The sequence below is a fragment of the Alexandromys fortis genome, unplaced genomic scaffold (assembly GCF_014885135.2).
Source record: "Alexandromys fortis isolate MF-2015 unplaced genomic scaffold, M_Fortis_MF-2015_v1.1 scaffold_221, whole genome shotgun sequence".
NCBI classification, from domain to species: domain Eukaryota; kingdom Metazoa; phylum Chordata; class Mammalia; order Rodentia; family Cricetidae; genus Alexandromys; species Alexandromys fortis.
The window spans coordinates 2209199-2227829 of NW_026068096.1; the positions used below are offsets into that span (position 1 = coordinate 2209199).

At 50.7% G+C, this 18631-nt stretch overlaps 1 protein-coding gene across 5 annotated transcripts in view; it reads left to right on the plus strand.

The window, feature by feature from the left end:
* The first annotated feature begins 6424 nt into the window (after positions 1 to 6424).
* The window catches only part of Mier2 (MIER family member 2), a 19044-nt gene continuing 6837 nt past the window's right edge, over positions 6425 to 18631 (plus strand). The window contains exons 1-10 of one of the 5 annotated variants that reach the window (XM_050123316.1): positions 6425 to 6462; positions 11186 to 11276; positions 11866 to 12008; positions 12279 to 12404; positions 12800 to 12917; positions 13118 to 13206; positions 13488 to 13557; positions 15156 to 15307; positions 15520 to 15601; positions 15677 to 15771. In XM_050123316.1, coding sequence (XP_049979273.1) covers positions 6454 to 6462; positions 11186 to 11276; positions 11866 to 12008; positions 12279 to 12404; positions 12800 to 12917; positions 13118 to 13206; positions 13488 to 13557; positions 15156 to 15307; positions 15520 to 15601; positions 15677 to 15771 — 975 coding nt within the window. In that variant the 5' untranslated portion in view covers positions 6425 to 6453. Of the gene's footprint in view, positions 6463 to 6532; positions 6857 to 11185; positions 11277 to 11766; positions 12009 to 12278; positions 12405 to 12799; positions 12918 to 13117; positions 13207 to 13487; positions 13558 to 15155; positions 15308 to 15519; positions 15602 to 15676; positions 15772 to 18631 lie in introns of those variants that run through there. The other 4 variants (XM_050123319.1, XM_050123317.1, XM_050123318.1 and 1 more) reach the window with 4 other exon arrangements.

Here is an 18631-nt window from a genome sequence, read left to right on the forward strand (position 1 = left end):
CCTGGTCTACAAGAGCTAGTTCCAGGACAGGAACCAAAAGCTACGGAGAAACCCTGTCTCGAAAATCAAAAAAATAAAAAAATAAAAATAAAAAGGAAGGTTTTAACTTTAACATAGTAAAATTACATATAACAAAAACAGGTATCAAGCAAGAATTGCAGTTACAATATTGATATCTACTTCATCTCTTATTATAACTAAGGAAAACTATAACTATCCATTCTTCAACTCCATCAAAGACTCTAGAATGATATAATATTACCTAAGTTAATAGGAAGTGCATTGTAAGCAACTTCCAAAACTCTAGAATCGACAGAGATGTCTCGCTGCCTGGACAGTCACCCAAAGTTCTTCTGTAACATTGGGAAATTCATATTCAGCCTACAGGCCCATTAGTATCCGGCAGACTTTTCCATGAAGCAGAAATTTCAAAGACAGTTCCGCCTATATTGGTAGTTTGTCAGTCACTTTCTGTGTCCTGCAGAATGTCTGGCAGACTGTTTCATGGAACAGAAACCCTGAAGGACTGTCTCACCTTTAGGCAAATTTAGCAGTCATTTCTCTGTGGGTCCTGAATGTCCAGTTCATCAAGCAGTCCAGGCAAGAGCAGTTTCTTGCCCAAATGGCTAACCAACTCCATATGGAGCCTCTTCAATGCCCATCATCCTCTTGAAGTAGATTGGTACTGCCAGGAGCAGATGTGTCTCACTGTCATGAAAAGTCCTAAGTTCTTAAAATGTTTTAAATGCCATATTCAGAAGGTCTCTGAAAGATTTGAAGAATATCTATCTAACTGAAATGTATCTCTATATATCTAAAAATCCTAACTAACTTGACTACAAGCTTGACTATTATAGATGACTATCTACTAATCTGCATTTCTTAATTATATATTACATTTTTAAATGAGCTGCACAAACACAATACCTAAATCAAGAGCAGATACACACACACAAAATTGACCTTAAATTTGTATCAACAAACCAAGATCCATACCTATGCAAATTTCTATAGCATATCCCCCTTTAAATGTAAACAAACCTTTATAAACAATATTTGGGAATATGGGCATAGTTCTCTCCAAACTGCTTCCTGCTTTTTGTTGGGTGAAGTATATTTGGCGGTGTTCATGGTGACCTTTTGGGGGTCTCGCTCCATCAAACCACATTAGTCTGGAATTAATCCACAGGTTCTCATCTTCTGTGGAAACAAAAGAAGAACCTTTTTTTTTCCAAAGCAACAAATCCTTAGACACAATTTTTGGAATCAAGATACCTTTAAAATATATAGTTTGGTTTAGGTTAGCAGTCCATACAATAAAATGTCTCTCTGTACTTAGCTCCTTCACAGTCAAAAAATTCAAAGAAAACACAATAATATACATAATTCAGATTCTCTGTGTATTTTCCATCTTTACGTGGCTTATTATTACTTTTTTACTCCTTTTAATCTATGACTGTCTGTACTTTGTCTCTTTAGAGACTTTGTTTTACTTTTTAAAAGCCATTGAAACTTCTTTTTAGAACTTCTATACCCCTTTTCTTCTCTCTCCCAAACCTACGTACATTTATCCAACACTGTGACCCATTTAGAGGTCTTTTTTTTTTTTTTTATCTAAATCTGTCTTTATTGTGTATCTGTATTTTCTGATCAGAAGCGTCTTTTTTTTTCTTTTTCTTTTTGCTAAGTGAGTATGGCTAGGGCCAACAAGCAAGGCCCTGCCTGTTGGCTCTGCCCAGTCTCACGTGGAGGAGGCATGCTCACTGCCTCTGAGGCTGCCTGGTGGGAGCTGTCCTCACCACCTCAACTCTAGGAGCACCGTGCAGCATTTAAACCCTTTTTATCTGAGAAAAAGCTAAATCTGCCATGCAGTGCACTGCATGGCCTGGAAATATCTCTGTGTATGGTGGTGGGAATCCGCCATGTTCTCCTGCATGCCTAGCAGACCTGATTCTGCCACCTGCCCAGGTGGGGAGTGCTGAGCCACAGGCATGGTCTCAGTTTCCTACTGATCCTGAGTGAGCACATAGGCATCAGGACCCTAAGTGGTCAGCCACAAATGTTTCAGACCACATTGGTGCTCCAATTTGTTGTAGGAGGCCGCTTGTACATTCCCAGCCACTTAGACCAGAAATAATCACAAAGAAACTGTATTCATTAAATCACTACTTGGCCTATTAGCTTATGCATATTTCTAGCTCACTCTTACCCTTTAAATTAACCCATTTCTATTATTTTATATTTTACCATGAGGCTCATGGCCTACTAACAAGGTTCCGGCTAACAGCTTATGTCTTTTTCCTCTGGCAGCTCCATGGCATCTACTTGACTCAGCCTACTCTCTCTATAGATCTCTTCTAGCCTGGCTATATTCTGTTAAGCCATTGGCTGAGAGCAGCTTCTTTATTCATTTGCCAATAAAAGCAACACATTTACAGAATGGGTTCCCACACCATGCCTCTGGCTGCCAAGCAGTGAAGATCTGCACATCTCCCATCTCCATTGTGGTATTGTTGGAGCAGCACCGACACATCAACATAGTCCTCCAGTCTGTTACTTCAAATCTCTAAGAATATGATTCAAGTGACTGGAGAGATGGCTCAGAGGTTAAGAGCACTGACTGCTGTTCCGGAGGTCCTGAGTTCAATTCCCAGCAACCACATGGTGGCTCACAACCATCTGTAATGAGATCTGGTGCCCTCTTCTGGCCTGCAGGCATACATGGAGGCTGAACACTGTGTACATAATAAATAAATAATTCTTTAAAAAAAGAATATGATTCAAGCCATATTATGACATAATAGACTTAGAGACATTATGGGCAGGAGGACACTAAGATCACCATTGGGGTCAGCCTGGGTGCAGTGGAATACTGGCCCTTCTTCTGAGCCTAACAGCCATCATCACCTTCATGAGGGCAGTCATGAAGACTGTAAGACATCCTCAAGGTTGGGCCTGTTGATTCTCCTTCACAGAAGGTTGAGGACTGTCATTAGCCCTCCTCTGAGATGCCATTCCTTCCTACACCACCTTCCCATCTGAGTGGTCCCAGGCTGCTCACGGCCTCAGGAGCTGATAGAGTTCACAGGGTGCAGGGGAATTGTCTGAAAGGAGAATCCCATTTACACAGCTATGGGGACATTATCATCATTCCTGGGTAAGACTTTTGATCGTCCAGCTGCCTTGGGGTCATGCACAACTCTCTGTGAACCCAATACACTCACTGGCTTGCCAAGTCTGGCTTCAGGAAATAACACACAGTCTGTTGCAGGAGCCCTAATGGTGAACCCCTTCTTGTAGAGAGAAGTTTATGTGATACTGGGCCAGAGGGTGAAGGGGGCAGGGCTGTGTGGAGGAACCACGGTGGCAAAGCCTCTGGAGTTACAGATGGTTGGGAGCCGCCATGTGTGTGCTGGGAACCGACCGTGTCCCTGCATCTCTCCATGTGTGTGCTGGGAACCGACCGTGTCCTCTGCATCTCTCCACGTGTGTGCTGGGAACTGACCGTGTTCCTGCATCTTTCCATGTGTGTGCTGGGAACTGACCGTGTCCCTGCATCTCTCCATGTGTGTGCTGGGAACCAACCCCGTGTCCTCTGCATCTCTCCATGTGTGTGCTGGGAACCAACCCTGTGTCCTCTGCATCTCTCCAAACTGTTTTTTTTCCCAGATTTTTAATTTTCTGTGTATGCAGTTGAATGCATGTATATGTACCACATTCGTGCAGGTACCCTAGGAAGCCAGGTGACATTGGATTCCCTGGGTCTGGAGTTACAGGTAGTTGTGAGTTGCTATGTAGGTACTAAGGTGTGGGAGCCCATATGTGACTCAGTTTCCATCTGGAGCTCATTCTGACTTTTAAGTCATTTGAATTCAATCTTGTCTACTCTGCTTTTTAAAATAACCTTGAGGGCTGCGAGAGACTTCTGATTTAGCCCATGAGAAAAGAGCACTTGATCTAGTACACTGCTGGCGACAAACCTCAGGAACAAGATAGAAAGTAAGGCAGCTTCTGAGCAGCAAGCACGTGTTGGAGAGGAGGCTGCTCAGTCAAGGACAGGGACGGTCTTGTGGTTGGTAACTGACTGACTGTGCTATGCTTTGTTCTGCTTTTGTATATAAGCAAGTTCTGAAATAAACTCTGGGCTGTTTGGCTGTTTCGGCATAGACCAGACAGATCGCCTGATTCTATCCTGTGTCTTCTGTCTCAGCTTCTTTCATCTGAAATTTCCTCAGCCTTGATGACCCCAATCCAGGAACCCTAGCTGACTTTGTAGGAGTGGGTTCCTACACTAGGGATGGAACTAGGGTGCTCTGTAAGAGTGGCAAGGGGCAACTGAGCTGGTCCCTGGTCCCTTTGGGCAATGTTTCAGCCTATATCCCATGGTGAAGTCACTCTGTCGCCCAGACTGGCCTTGATTTGACAGCAATACTCCTGCCTCAGCCTTGTCAATGGCAAGATTACAGGTGTGAGTTACCATATCTGGCTTTACTGTGAATTTTCTTTTTTTAAAAAAAATATTTATTTATTTATTATGTATACAACATTCTGCCTCCATGTATGCCTGCATGCCAGATCTCATCACAGATGGCTGTGAGCCACCATGTGGTTGTTGGGAATTGAACTCAAAACCTCTGGAAGAGCAGAGGTGCTCTTAACCACTGAGCCATCTCTCCAGCCCATGAATTTTCAAAAAGCATATTTTCTTGCAGATCCATAAGACAGTCATCAATTTTGGGAAACTCAACACTGATCCAATCCTTTACATCTAGACTTGAGTTCTATCCATGAAGTCTGAGAGTCCTGTGTGGCATTTCCCTTCCCTCCTGGGTCACTAATGTCAAGTATTGCATGTTGTTGATGGAACTGGAAGACTTATACAGCTCCCAGTCTTCCAGCATCGGCTACAGAATGTTCCTTTTCAAGCTTGGTCTGGAGCCCACGCCTCTGTCAAGTTTCGGCAGTCTGGCCTGGATGAGAGATGCGTCCCAGCACCACCTGGGAGGTGCAGTGACTACCTGCTTTCAGTAGGGATACTCACGCTTGCCACTTGGCCAAAAGGTCACCTCAGTTCTCCATGGCAACCATTGAGTCCATGGGGAACAAAGACCCCATCTTGAAGAGTTTTTCTCTTTATCCACTTGTCCAATTGCTTAACCTCTTGTGATAGATTAATTTGGTTTTTGTTGTTTCTGGTTTGTTTATTTTGATATAGGGTGTCTCTATGCAGCCCTGGCTGGTCTGGAACTCACTGTGTAGACCAAGTTGGTCTTGAACTCACAGAGATCCACCTGCCTCTGACTCCTGAGTGCTGGGATTAAAGGTGTGCACCACCATACCCAGATTTAGTTTGGTTTCTTGAGGCAGGGTCTCGCGCCATAGCCTGTGCTGGCCTCAAACTAATAATGACGCTCATGTCTCAGTTCGCCAGGCATTGGAGTTACAAGTGTGAGCCACCATGCCTGGCTTTCTCTAGCGATCCTGTCACAGCTTTGTAGGCAGGCTCAGCCTTTCTCCTCAGCTCCCTCTTGTGCTTGTTGAAGTGTCTCAAAGACTCACGGGACTTCTGGATTCAGCATCCAGGGGGCAGTTGTATAGCACAAGCATTTAGTTCATGGAATGAATGAATCCACAAGTTTTTTTTTTCTTCTTCCCTTTTTCTGAGGAATCTCAACCACAGGGCCCAGCAGATGTGATGGCTGTGAACAGGGGAGTGGAGGAGGGGGGCGCTGGCTCAGGGGCAGGAAGTCCTCAGGGCCAGGGCAGAGCCTTTTTCTTCCAGCACCCAGAGGTGCCTTCAGTTCTCAGCTCAGTTGCTCCTGGCCACAGTGGGAAGGCTCATCGGGTGACCTGTGTAGACCAGAGTACTTTACCTCGGCAAACCCAGGTTTGCCTACCCGAGGGTCTCCAAGTATCTCCCGTTCTGTGTGCCCCCTCCTGACAAGGTCTGTGCACCTGTTCCTGAAACTCCCGTGTGCGCCTGCCCTCTGCACCTCTTGGTACCGTCCCTCACCACAGGACCACCTCCTCATTCCCCGCCCCTGTGAACTGTATCCTTCATCTCCGGACTAGCCTCTCATCACCTCTGGACCATCGCTCTGACCTCCAGGCCACCCATTTCACTTCGGGACCAACTCCCGATAGACTGGCCCCTCACCTGTGGGACATCTTCACTTGTAGACTGTTCCTCCTCACCTGTGAGCCACTTCCATTCCCCTACAGTTCTGTCTGCCCCCCTCACCTGTGGCTGGGCATCCACACGGGAATCAGCAGATAGGCTGATGCCGGAGTGGGTACATGGGCTGAGCTACAGCCCTCCCCTCCGCCCCAGCACACCTACTACGCGCCTGCTGCGGCCCGCCCCACCCCGCCTCCTAGCGCCTCCACCAATAAGCGCGCTGCACCGCATCCGGGGACCCGCTTGGGCGCCGCCTCCCGCGCGCACGCTCGGCCATGGCGGAGGTGAGTGCGCGGCTGGGCAGCGGCCCCTCCCACACGCTGCCCTCAGTCACCCTGGTCTGGCTCGTGCTCTCCCAGCCCGAGCGCCCCGAGCCTCCCTTCTACCCCCGGGCCGGAGCGTGAGCCCCGTGGGCGCCCGCCGCGCCCCAGCTCGGCCACGGCGCGCATGCGCGGCCGGGCGAGGGGGAGGGGCGCGAGGCGCGGGCGACCGGGTGCCGGGCCGAGACCCGGGGCCGCGCGGTGGGAGGGCGCCGCGGACGGGGTGGGTGGGCGGCGCTGGCGTCTGGGACGGCGACGCGGGGCCCGCAGCCGAGCGCGCTGGGGTGAGCACGGAGCGGAGTCCGCGGCGCTTTGCGAGTGGAAAGTTTCGCGCGTGGAGTTCGTATGGCTGTAGGAGGTAGGGCGCGGGCCTCCCCGCGGGCGCGGGGTTGCGGAGCTCTGCCCAGAGCCCACCTGCACCACTGGGTGCGGCCGCTGAACCCCGGAACCGGCCCCCATCGAGGCGCCGCGAACCCGCCACTCCAGGACTGCAACTCAGCACGGTGGGCGAGTGGGGCCGCTTGGGTAGCAACAGGCCCGCGCGCGGGCCACAGGGTCGCGTTCTGGAAGTCCACTTGGACCTCTCTGGCTGGTTGATCCGGAGGGTTCTTACGGGCGTAGTTCCTTCTTTAGGGGGCTTTTGGGGAAACTGAGGCAGATCAACCTTCGGGACATGGTGGCCAAGTGGGTGCTCTTGGGCCCCAGGCTACTCTGTCCTGGGTGACTTGGGTGGTGGACACTTAGCAGACTGCCTCCGTTCTGTTCTGGAGTCTAGGATTTAGAAGGGGTCGGCCTCAGTTTCCCCATCTCAAGTGGGACCGCGTTGGTATCTTCCCATAGCTGAGAGGTCCGGTGAAGTCCTGATGCGTCGTCTCTCATGTGGTGACGTCCACATATCTTTAAGTCATAGAAGTGGACACGGTCATCTAGAAGTCCTCTTTGTTAGTGCTTGTTAGTGTGTGGCTCAGTGAAGGGTGGAACCGTCTTCGTCTTCACAGGGAGACGGCCACCAGTCTCAGCTGTGGGAGCCCCGGTGGCTTGTCCTGCTCTTAGTCTGAGCTTTATCTTTTCCCTGTGCCTACCTTTGCTGCCCTCCTGAGACCACCCACCCCATGGAGTCCTCCCTGGTACTCTGAATTTCCATGGAGCTATCCCCCAGTTGTCGCACCTCATCTGGCCCAGGGATGCCTTCTTTGACCCCACTGCCCAGCCTCCACCTTGTTTTCTTCATGCCTGTGCCATCGTTTAGCCCCCATGTATTTGTCCTGTGTCCCAGCTCCACGTGGGTGGAGACAGGCTGAACCCGTTCTCTGGGGATGTCCTAGGTGCCACAGTGGAGGGGTGAGGCTGGGACACCGGGGGTACAGGGGCACTTGCCTGGGTGTGGACGAGTCTTACTCTGTAACTCCTCGGCATTCATTTGACCTCATAATTCTTGGAGTTTGCTTGAAATCTTGTGGGTTGCCATTGTAAGTAACTGGACTTAGAACTAATGCTGAGGCTCCTTCCCCATGGGGCTGTGGGCTGCCACACATGTATGAGGTCTCTGCATGGCTTGGGCTTCCTCACATCATGGTGTCCATGCTGTAAAAGATGCTCTGTGGAATGCTGGGGACAGCCTCCGAAGTTAGTACCTGTCCTAACAGTCTCAGTCTGGAGGGTCCTGGGTGGAGACCTGCCTGTGAGGTGCCGCCTGCACTGTGTCTGGGCTTCTGACGGTCAGGGTGATGGTGGTCATGCTAATCCACTTGCATGCTCATCCTCTGTTTTCAGGGACCTGGATGGGGGACCCCGCTTGCCTCTGGCCTCTTCCTTAGGTTTCAGCCTCTAGTGTGTTTGTCACCTGTGTTATCTTAGCTCCGAGGGGCATTGCTGTCCTTTGTCTTTCCCGATGTGTGGGAAATAGGGCCTTGGACCACCCTTTAAAGTGATGTACCTGGTTTTCCAGTGACCATGTCTATCTTGGGGATGTTGAACTTGGCCTGGTTGGAAGGAAGAAACTGTGGCTCCCCAGTTGGCTGTGTCTCTCACTGTTCTTAGCTCCTCTCTGCTTGAGCCTGTTTAGGTCTGACCCCACTGAGGAGCCCTGACCTCTGACCTGAAACAGGACGTTTTTCTCATTTTGTCTAGATAATGAGACTGAGACTGTTGCTAGGCTGCTGTGCAACTGTGGAGCCCTTTGGGGTCTCCTGTCTTAGTTAGGGCTCCTGACTGTAGGGAAAAAGGCCAGTCCTTGGGCATAGTTCCAAGGACACTGGGGCACCCTCCCCGTGCCTTCACATCTGCCTGTTGATCTGCTTGTAGCCTGTGTTCCAAGAAGGTTAGGATGCCTTGCCTCACCACACCAGGTACAGCCTGCCTGAACGCCTTGTTCTTTCCCTGCCTTCAGCCCCTGTGGCTGTCCTAGGTGGGCCCCTTGCTGAGTGAGCAACTTGACCTCTCTGGGCTGTAGTTTACTTGTTTCTTTCCTGGAAGGGATGAATGCTTCACCTCTGAGGTTCTCTGAGGACCTAGTGCTACAGTGCTCTAAGTTTTAAACTTTCTTTAACATTCTAACTTTTTGGGGGGGGGGGGAATGTATCTTTATTTCTTGTGTATTAGTGTTTTTGCCAGAAGAGGGTGCAAGATCTCCTGGAATTGGAGTTACATTGGCTGTGAGCCGCCATGAGTGCTAGGAATTGGACCCCAGTGCTCTTAACCACTTAGCCACCTCTTCTGCCCACATAGTAATAGTAATAGTAATAGTAATAGTAATAGTAATAGTAATAGTAATATTATTCTTAGCAGCAGCTTTGCTGCGGTACACCCTGTCTGTCTTCCTTTTAGTGTGTACAGTTTGGTAGCTTCTGGTGTTTTTGAAGTTGGTATAACTGCCAACACAATCAGTTGAGAGTGTTTGGTCACCTCTAAAGGAAGCCCTGTCCCCATGAGTAGTCACCCTGGCCCCCTTTCCAGCACTCAGCCAGTGCAAACCTACTTCCTGTCTCAGGATTCACCTCTAGTGTGCATTTCCCATCATGGTGCCCCCACACTGTGTGACCTTGTCTTTGTGGTGCTCACATGGTCCCCCTTGGTTCAAGTGGCATGTGTGAGAGAGCCTTGCTTGTTTATGACTGTGTGATACTCTGTGGAGTTTCCTTCATCTGTTCCTCCTACCTCTGATTGAGGTGAATGACTCTCCTGTGTGCCTTTCTCCTGGAGTAGAGGTGCTGGTCACACGGTGGTATGACTTTGGGGATACTGCCAAGCCATTCCTGGTGCTGCATTCTTGTCTCCAGGAATGCAGGCTCTGATGCGCCTTCCCTGTTCTGGGCTTACTCATTTTTTTTTAAATATTTATTTTTATTATGTATACAATATCTGGTGTGCATGTATGCCTGCAGGCCAGAAGAGGGCACCAGATCTCATTACGGATGGTTGTGAGCCACCATGTGGTTGTTGGGAATTGAACTCAGGACCTTTGGAAGAACAGGCAATGCTCTTAACCACTGAGCCATCTCTCCAGCCCTCTGGGCTTACTCTTGGAGTGCGCTCTGTTCTCATAGGAGCAAGATATGTGCTCTGGGCCTGAGACATTGCAGGCAGGACCATTGTCTTTCTCTTCGCTCAGTAAGCGGTCTGTACATGCATGTGCCTCTCTTCAGATATGTCTTTGCCAGTGTTTCCTCCCCATTCTGTGAGTCCTGTCACAAGCGTCGGTCTGCTTGTTTGGTTAGGTGTGTTGGATCCGTGTGTCCAGGCCATTGGGGAGTTTGTCTCAGGTCCCAGTTGTGTGCCTCTGACCTGAGCCTATCTGTGGACGCATACCGCCCCGCTGAAATGTCTCTGATAGTCATCTGTGAAATTGGGAGCACCCTGTTGTAGGATGGTTTTAGCTCTTCTGGGTCCCTTGAGTTTCTCTGTGTACTGTTTGGAATTGGCTTGTCGATTTCTACAATTTAGGTGGTGTTGGCTGTCTAGGTCACTTCAGAGGGTCTCCGTCTTCCAGTGTGGGGACCTCGGCCAGGAACATGGTTATCTTTTCTCCCATACCAGTCGTTTCTCTGTCAGCAGAACATGGATGTGTTCTAAGGGAGCATATGCTGTGTGCACCCCAGCTGTTGTGAGTAGAGTTGTTTCCTTAATTTACGGAATCTCCATAGCTGGAGTTTGGGACCAAGATGGCGTTTAGCCCTGCTGAACCATCTCTGTATCACCACCTGGAAGAGGTGCCCGTCCTCTGTCCCTTCATTTCATTCTCTTGCAGTGACACTGGAGCCTTAGCTGGTGTTGATAGAATGGGGGATGTGTCCAGGCTCAGCCCTGAGGTCGCTTGGTCCTGGTTTCACAGACATGGCCTCAGTTTGCTGCCACTTGTCACCTCCTCTCAGTACAGTGGGACCGGTGTAGCTGCTGCTTTCATTTCTAGAGCTGCTCTCCCCAGCCAGCAGAACCCTTGAGTCCAGTTCCACTCTCTGCTTTGTCAGGAGTGCTACAAGTCTACCCTTCTGTGTCTTTTATCTGTCACCAAGCCCCATGTCTTCAGGGTCCCTCCACACGGAGCTGTGACTGGGCAGTCCCCAGCCTGCTTGCCCTGCTGGCCTCAAAGTTACCCAGTGGCTGGGCTCTCACCAGGGCCTCAGTAGCTGCGTGAGGTCTGCTTGTGGGTTCTGGCTCCTGAGCCAGCACCACCTTTCTTTCTTTGCAGGCCTCCTCACTGGAGAGGCAGAGTCCTTGTGTGGCCCCCTGCCTTGCACACAGCCTGTGCCCTCGGGAGTGCAGCTTGCAGGCTACAGCAGGTAATCCTCACCCTTCGTGTCCTAGACCTCCAGAGACAGAGCCCGTGCTCAGCTTGACTGAGCTGCACTGTCCCCACCAGGTGGAGTCGCGCTCAGGGGTCAGGACGCTCCCTCTCCTTAGAGCCATGGGATGGTGGCTAGCTGGCTAACTGAGAGTGACAGGGAGGGCCCTCCCTGGGGTGGCTACATGCCTGATGACTTTAAGGTCTCTGGCTGGTCTGCTGGTAGTCTGCTGTGGGCCCTTGTGGGTGAAGTGATGGAGGTTTCTGCCACCATAAATGTCACATGGATGTGGCCCTGCAGATAGCAGAGCTTGGTGCAGCTACAGTGACTTGTGTGGTGTTGCCTATGTGGCCCCACATGTGAATTGGGCACCGTGTCCATATTGTCCATAGCCCAGAACCAGGGCTGTGGCTGTGGGACCGGACCTGGGACACCTCCCTTGCCTTCCACGGTCACCTGACTGATGCCTCCCCTCTTCTAACCCCAGTGCCCTTCTAGACCCATCTGCTTCTGCCCAGTCTCTGGGCCCTCCAGACCTACCTCAATTCAGTCCCCACACTCTGCTACCTGCTGCACTCTCCCACAGTGGTATCCATGGGCTCTGCAGACCACCGGTTTAACCTCGCAGAGCTCTTGTCACAGAACTACAGCCTCCGAGAGGGCTGTGCTGAGGCCCCGCAGTGCCCTGACAAGCCGGAGGACCAGCTGGACAAGGACTTCATCGCGCAGGTGTGATCACTCACCAGTCTGATCCAGTTGCTCCCCTTGTTCTCCATGTGGTTTGCATGGTGCTGTGCTGGCCCCACCTCAGCCTGCTCTGCTCCCCAGAACCTGGGCTGGTGCTCAAGCCTGCTTATCTCCTCTGTGGTCCTGATGCAGTTGTAGTGCCCCATGGGGACTCACTGAGGGGTGTCAAGGGGTCCCAACTGTGGAGGTCAGCGGGACTCAGGCACAACACTAGGCTTAACCCCCCACATGGGTCCGGTACTCCTTCCCCAGAGCAGTGACATGCCCCTGGATGAGCTGCTTGCACTGTATGGGTACGAGGCATCAGACCCTATCTCTGAGCAGGAGAGCAAGGGTGGAGACGCAGCCCCAACCCTCCCGGACATGACCTTGGACAAGGTGAGTGGAAGTGCCCCTGAAAGGTCCCCAGGGAGCCACTGGTTGCCCTGAGTTGGAGGTGAAGAGCAGGGATATCAGGCCCAGGATGGGGAGCTACTCAGTCAGCAAGTGCGACAGTTGCCCAGGGTTACTCTGCTGCTCCGCCCTCTCTGGTACAACCACAGTGACCCTGCCCTGGGGTAGGGCTGACACCCATTCCCATTCTGGTTCAGGTGATGGATGCCATCCAGGGGAACTGTGGCAGGGAAAAGAGCTGGAGCCCCAGAGGGCATGTGGAGTCTGCATCTTGGGCCAACACAGACAGTGTCTTGAGTCCCCTCCGCCTGGCAGGCTTGGCGTTTTTTGTTGGTGTAGATAAAGTAATTGCCACACTTGATTTGCTGTCCTGTTCAAAGGAGCAGATAGCCAAGGACTTGCTTTCTGGGGAAGAGGAGGAAGAGACGCAGTCCTCCGCTGATGACCTTACCCCATCTGTCACCTCCCACGAGGCCTCGGACCTCTTCCGTAACCAGAGTGGGTATAGTGTCACTGTCACTAACATTGCTGCTGTGTGTCACCTAGGCCTGCATGCACAGCCTCAGCTGGGGGCTTTGCCAGGGAGATGCTATGGTGGCCCAGGGTGGGGCTGGGGACCGCTGTGTGGACTGCCATCGAAGCCCCTGGAAGGGCCGACCGTACTCTGGTGGGTCCCCTTACTGCCTCTCTCTCTTCAGCTCGGTTCTTGGCTGGTGATAATGGCCCAGGCTCTTCGGTCTCCTCCGACACTGAGGAGGACACGCTTCCTGCCAACAAGTGCAAGAAGGTGTGGAGCTGTGTTACCATGTGCCTCCAGGATGGGTGGGGCCACCGTGTGCCTGGACCTCGGTTGTGTCTCTGCTGGGGATGACTGACCCAGCATCCTGCAGGGCAGGGCAGGGCAGCAGAGTGTTCTGTGTCACCCACCAGAGTACAGAAGGGGGCACTGTGTGGCAGACCCACAGTTCTGGGTGGCAGCCTCTGCTTGGAGTCCATGGTGCCTGTGGGGTCCCAGCTTCATGTCTTCCATTCACTTCCTGACCCTCTCCCTGGTCCTTGCCTCTGCAGGAGATCATGGTGGGGCCTCAGTTCCAGGCTGACCTCAACATCCTGCACTTGAGCCGACATTGCGACAAGAGTAAGTGGTCCCGGAGGCCTGGGGTTCTGTCCAGGGACTCCGGGATTAGGCAGCACCTCAGCAAGTTTCTGTTTGCTGTCTGCAGGTGGAGTCCACCAGTCTTAGCAGTACCCTAGGGTAATGTCCCTTGCCCAGGCTGTGGGTGCCCACTGCCCGTGTGCACTGGCACTACCCACAGCACCCTTCCCTGGATGGTCTAGTGTCTCCTCTGGGCCTACCCTGCGTATGATATGCTTGCTGCTCCTGTATCCCCTAATTGTTCCTTGATCTGGGAGGTCACTTCCTGTCTGGACTTCTTGCCTCCTGCCTGCAGGGCACTGCCAGTTGAGCACCCTGCTCTACCCGGCAGCAGGGGTCAGAGACCTTGCAGGGGATGACTGCTGGGATGTGGACTGTGCAGGGTGTGCCCACTTAGGGTGAGGCACAGAGACACTTAGTCAGCAGGCACCTACACTTGCCCCGCTCTGTCCTTGAGCCTGGACTGGTATGCACCCAGCCCTCAATGTCATTCAGGCGTCTTCCATGACCTCCAGTAGCTGTCCCTCTGTGGACTGTCTGCTGCTTGTGTAGTGGGTGTCAGCTATTCCTTAGTCTCACATTCATCTCTTGGCTTGTTTCACATTGTCCCCAGGTGGGTGGAGAGTTCCTGGACTGTGGACCCAACGCTTTATCCAGCGCCCATATGGTTTGCAGGAGTTGTTATTTATTTGCATGTTTGGGACACAGCCCAGGCTGATTCTGTTCCTGGTAGTGGCCAGCTCGTGGCTTCCCTCCTGCTGTCAGGGTGGTGTCAATCTCTGTCCATTTGTTCAGTAGCTGGCGGACGCTTTGTGGGTCGGTGTGTATATTTTGTGTCATTCACTGGGGACATAGTGGCCTCTTCCTTTGCATCTTTACACGTTATGCCTACATTGTGTGTGTGTGTGTGTGTATGTGTGTGTCTGTGTGTGTGTATACCAGGTTACACTGCCCTGTGGAAGTGTTGGTTGCCGTTCTTCAGAGGCAGGAAGACTGTTGTCCCAGGAAGTGTGTGTCAGTTCTGCTACGAAGCCGTCTGTGCTGTGCTTCACTTCTGGTTTTACTCATTTTAGTTTTTTAAAACAAAAAGTTTCTCTTTGTAGTCTAGGCTGACCTGGAACTAGTTCTGTAGACTAGGCTGGCCTTGAACTCACAGAGAACTGTGAACTTTTAACTGAGTTCATAGACTTCAGTGTGTGTGTGTTCTCTTGTTTATTTCCCTTTTTGAGACAGTGTATAGATGGGCAGATGGGCTAACACTCTCAAGTGCTGGGCTCCTCGATGAATACCACCATTCTGGTCAAGCTCTGCTGCTGTCCTGTTTCCGCTGTGTTTACTATGTACCGAAGCTCTGCCTGCAGCTGGGCATACTGAGTGGCACTGCCTCTGGGGCCCTGTTCACTGACTTCACACCCCGCCTTTTTTGTTCCCTCAGTACCCATAGCCCTCTTGGGTCCATATGATGTTGAACTGCAAGTGCCAGGAGTTGGTTTCACCCATTGGGAGGTGCTGAAGCACCTGCCCTGGCTCCCCTGGTGTGGGTAGCCATTGTCACAGCTGACTCCCAGCCTCTTCCACAGTCTATGAGAATGAAGACCAGCTGCTGTGGAGCCCCAGCGTGCTCCCGGAGCGGGAGGTGGAAGAGTTCCTGTACAGAGCAGTGAAGCGGAGGTGGCAGGAGATGGCTGGCCCCCAGATCCCAGAGGGCGAGGTGGTTAAGGACAGTGAACAGGTAGGGGTCACACACTGGGTGTGCTCGTAGGGGGGACTGCACATTGAAACAGCTTGGGGGCAATGGTTTCAGTCTGATCATACCTGGGGGTCTTGGTGTGGGTGCTGTCGCCGTGGCTCTGGAGCTGTGGTGTGGGTGCGGTGCGTGGTGAAGGTACTCTCCGTGCTGGCCCTGGTAGGCTGGTGGAAAAGCTAAACCACTCTCTGCCCTAGGCGCTGTACGAGCTGGTGAAGTGTAATTTCAACGTGGAGGAGGCCCTGCGCAGACTGAGGTTCAACGTAAAAGTGATCAGAGGTGAGCTGCAGCCCTGGGCTCCCGACCCCTTGTCCCTGCTGCCCCCAGCTGCTTGAGCGCCCCCTCTCTTTGCAGATGGGCTCTGCGCCTGGAGTGAGGAAGAGTGCAGGAACTTTGAACATGGCTTCCGTGTTCACGGGAAGAACTTTCACCTGATCCAGGCCAACAAGGTGGGTGAGGTTCACTGTCCTGGCAGACCTGCCCTTCCTGTTGATGGCTCCCCTGGGTCTTGGCCACGCTCACCAGGCCCCTTTCTCACCCCAGAGTTAGAGGCTCCTGTCCTGAGCTGGCTTCTCACCCACACCCTGTCACCTTTTTGTCATCCAGTGCTGCACACTGGAACGGGACGCCCGGGTCTTTCTTCCTTCGCAGACCTGGATCCCCATGGGCACTTTCTCTGCTGCAGTGCCACTGGTCCTGCTCTGGACTGACGTGTGCACAGCCCTCTGCCTGAAGTTGTTAGGTTTTGTGGCTGCTGGCAGCCAAGCCCTGCACTAGCCTGGTTGCCTGGGGACCGGTTCACTTGAGGAGTGTTGTGTTATCTTTAGTGAGTGGTGGTGCAGGGGTGACTGTCACTGTGCTGGGTGCTGGCCGGAGTCAGTGCTCAGTCCTGAACTGTCCCAAGAGGACCGCACTGCAAGGTTAGGTTCCTCAGATTATGACCTGTGCCTGTGGAAACCGGCCCTGCCTACGCGTGTGCAAGGCCTGCCCTCTGGGCAGGAGGTGTAGATTCCGGGCCTCTGTGAAGTGCTGTGTCCTGGACAGGGGTGGGGCCATGAATCAGAGAATATCAGGTGCGACACTACTGGGGACATTGGAGTAGCAGTGCCACAGGTCATAACTTGGCACAGCTCTGGGATTTGGGATGCATGGTGGCCATTGGATGATCTGCCACCTGTGTTCCAGTGTAGTAAGGGAGCTGCGGGCTGCGGTCCTACCACCTGGCTCCCGGCCGCCTGGCTAGCTTATGCCCGGAAATAATTACACAGAAACTGTATTCTTTTAAACACTGCTTGGCCCATTAGTTCTAGCCTCCTAATGGCTAACTCTCACATCTTGCCTGACCCATATTTAGTAATCTGTGTAGCACCAGTCTTACCGGGAAAGATTCAGCATGTCTGACCTGGCGGCTTGCTTCATCGCGGCTGCCCTGGAGAGGAGAGGCATGGCATCTGCTTAACTTCCTCTTCTTCCCAGCATTTTGTTCTGTTTACTCCACCCACCTATGTTCTAACCTATCAGGCCAAGCAGTTTCTTTATTGATTAATCAATGAAATCAACAGATTGATATATGACACTCCCACATCATTCCCCTTTTTCTGTTTAAACAACAAAAAAAGAAGGCTTTAACTTTAACATAGCAAAATTACATATAACAAAACAGGTATCAAGCAAGAATTACAGTTACAATATTTATATCTATTTTATCTTTTACCATAACAAAGGAAAACTATAACTAACCATTCTTCAACTCCATCAAAGACTCCAGAAGGATGTAATATTACCTAAGTAAACAAGAAATAAGAAACTTCCAAACTCTAGAAATGACAGAGACATCTCATTGCCTGTACAGTCACCCAAAGTTCCTCTGTACCGTTGGGGCACCCATCTGCAGCCTACAGGCCCATAGTTTCCAGCAGACATTTCCATGAAGCAGGAAATTTCAAAGGCAGTTCAGTCACTATCTGCTGTGTCCTGCAGAATGTCTTGCAGACTCTTTCATGAATCAGGAACCCCGAAAGATCATCTCACCTTTAGGCAAGTTCAGTAGTCCTCTCTCTGCAGGTTCTCTGTGTCCAGTTTATGCAGTAGTCCGGGAAAGAGCAGTTTCTTGCCCAAATGGCTATCAAACTCCATAAGGATCCTCTTCGATGCCCATCTTTTTCTTGAAGTAGATTGGTGCTGCTAGGAGAAGATGTGTCTCATTGTCATGAAAAGTCCTAAGTTATTAAAACATTAAATGTCATATTCTGTAGTCTTTGAAAGATATGAAGAATGCCTATCTAAAATATATCTATACACATCTAGAAAATCTAACTAACATGACTACAAACTTGACTATTATAATCTATTAACAACCTATATACATTACATTTTTAAATGAACTACACAATCACAATACCTTAAGATCAGAAATACATATACATATAACAAAATTGACCTTAAACTTGTATCAATAAACCAAGATTCATACCAATGCAAATTATTCACACGTATATCATATTCCCCTTTAAATGTAAAAGAACATTTATAAACAATATTTGGGAACATGGGCACAGTTTTTTGTCTCTCCAGACTGCTTCCTGCTGTATGTTAATCAGGTCTTTCATGGTGTAACCTGTGTGCTAGGTTCCTCTCAGTTGGCAGTTGAGCAAAGTAATTTTTTGAGGGTGTTCACAGCAACCTTTCAGGAGGGTGTGGTCTATCATACCATATTGGGATAGAAGCAATCCACAGGGTCTCATCCTTATGAAAACAAAAGAATCTCTTTTCCAAAGTATCTTATCCTTAGATCCAGATTCTGAAGTCAAGGTATTTTCAAAATATCTATCTTGGATTAGTTCAGCAGCATTTATAAACAAATATCTTTTAGCAGCTGTTGCTCCTTCCTCAGCAAACAACTCAAAGAGAGCATAATAGCATACAGTATCAAAATTCTCTGTGTATTTTCCATCTTTGTGCGGCTTTGTTTTAACCTCTATTTTGTTTATTTTTAGAGACAGGTTCTCTGTATATCTTTGTCCTAGAATAACTCTGTAGACCAGACTGTCCTTGAACTCAGAGAAATCCGTCTGCCCCTGCCTCCTCAATGCTGTGATTAAAGGTGTGTGCTACCACTCCTTGAACTCACAGAGATCTGCCTGTCTCTGCCTCCCAGGCATAGGGATTAAAGGCATGTGCTACCACACCTGAAGTCACAGAGGTCAATCTACCTCTGCCCCTTGAAGTCTCAGAGGTCAATTTACCTCTGCCTCCTAAGTGTTGGGATTAAAGGTGTGTACTAACACACACCCAACTACTCTCTCTCCC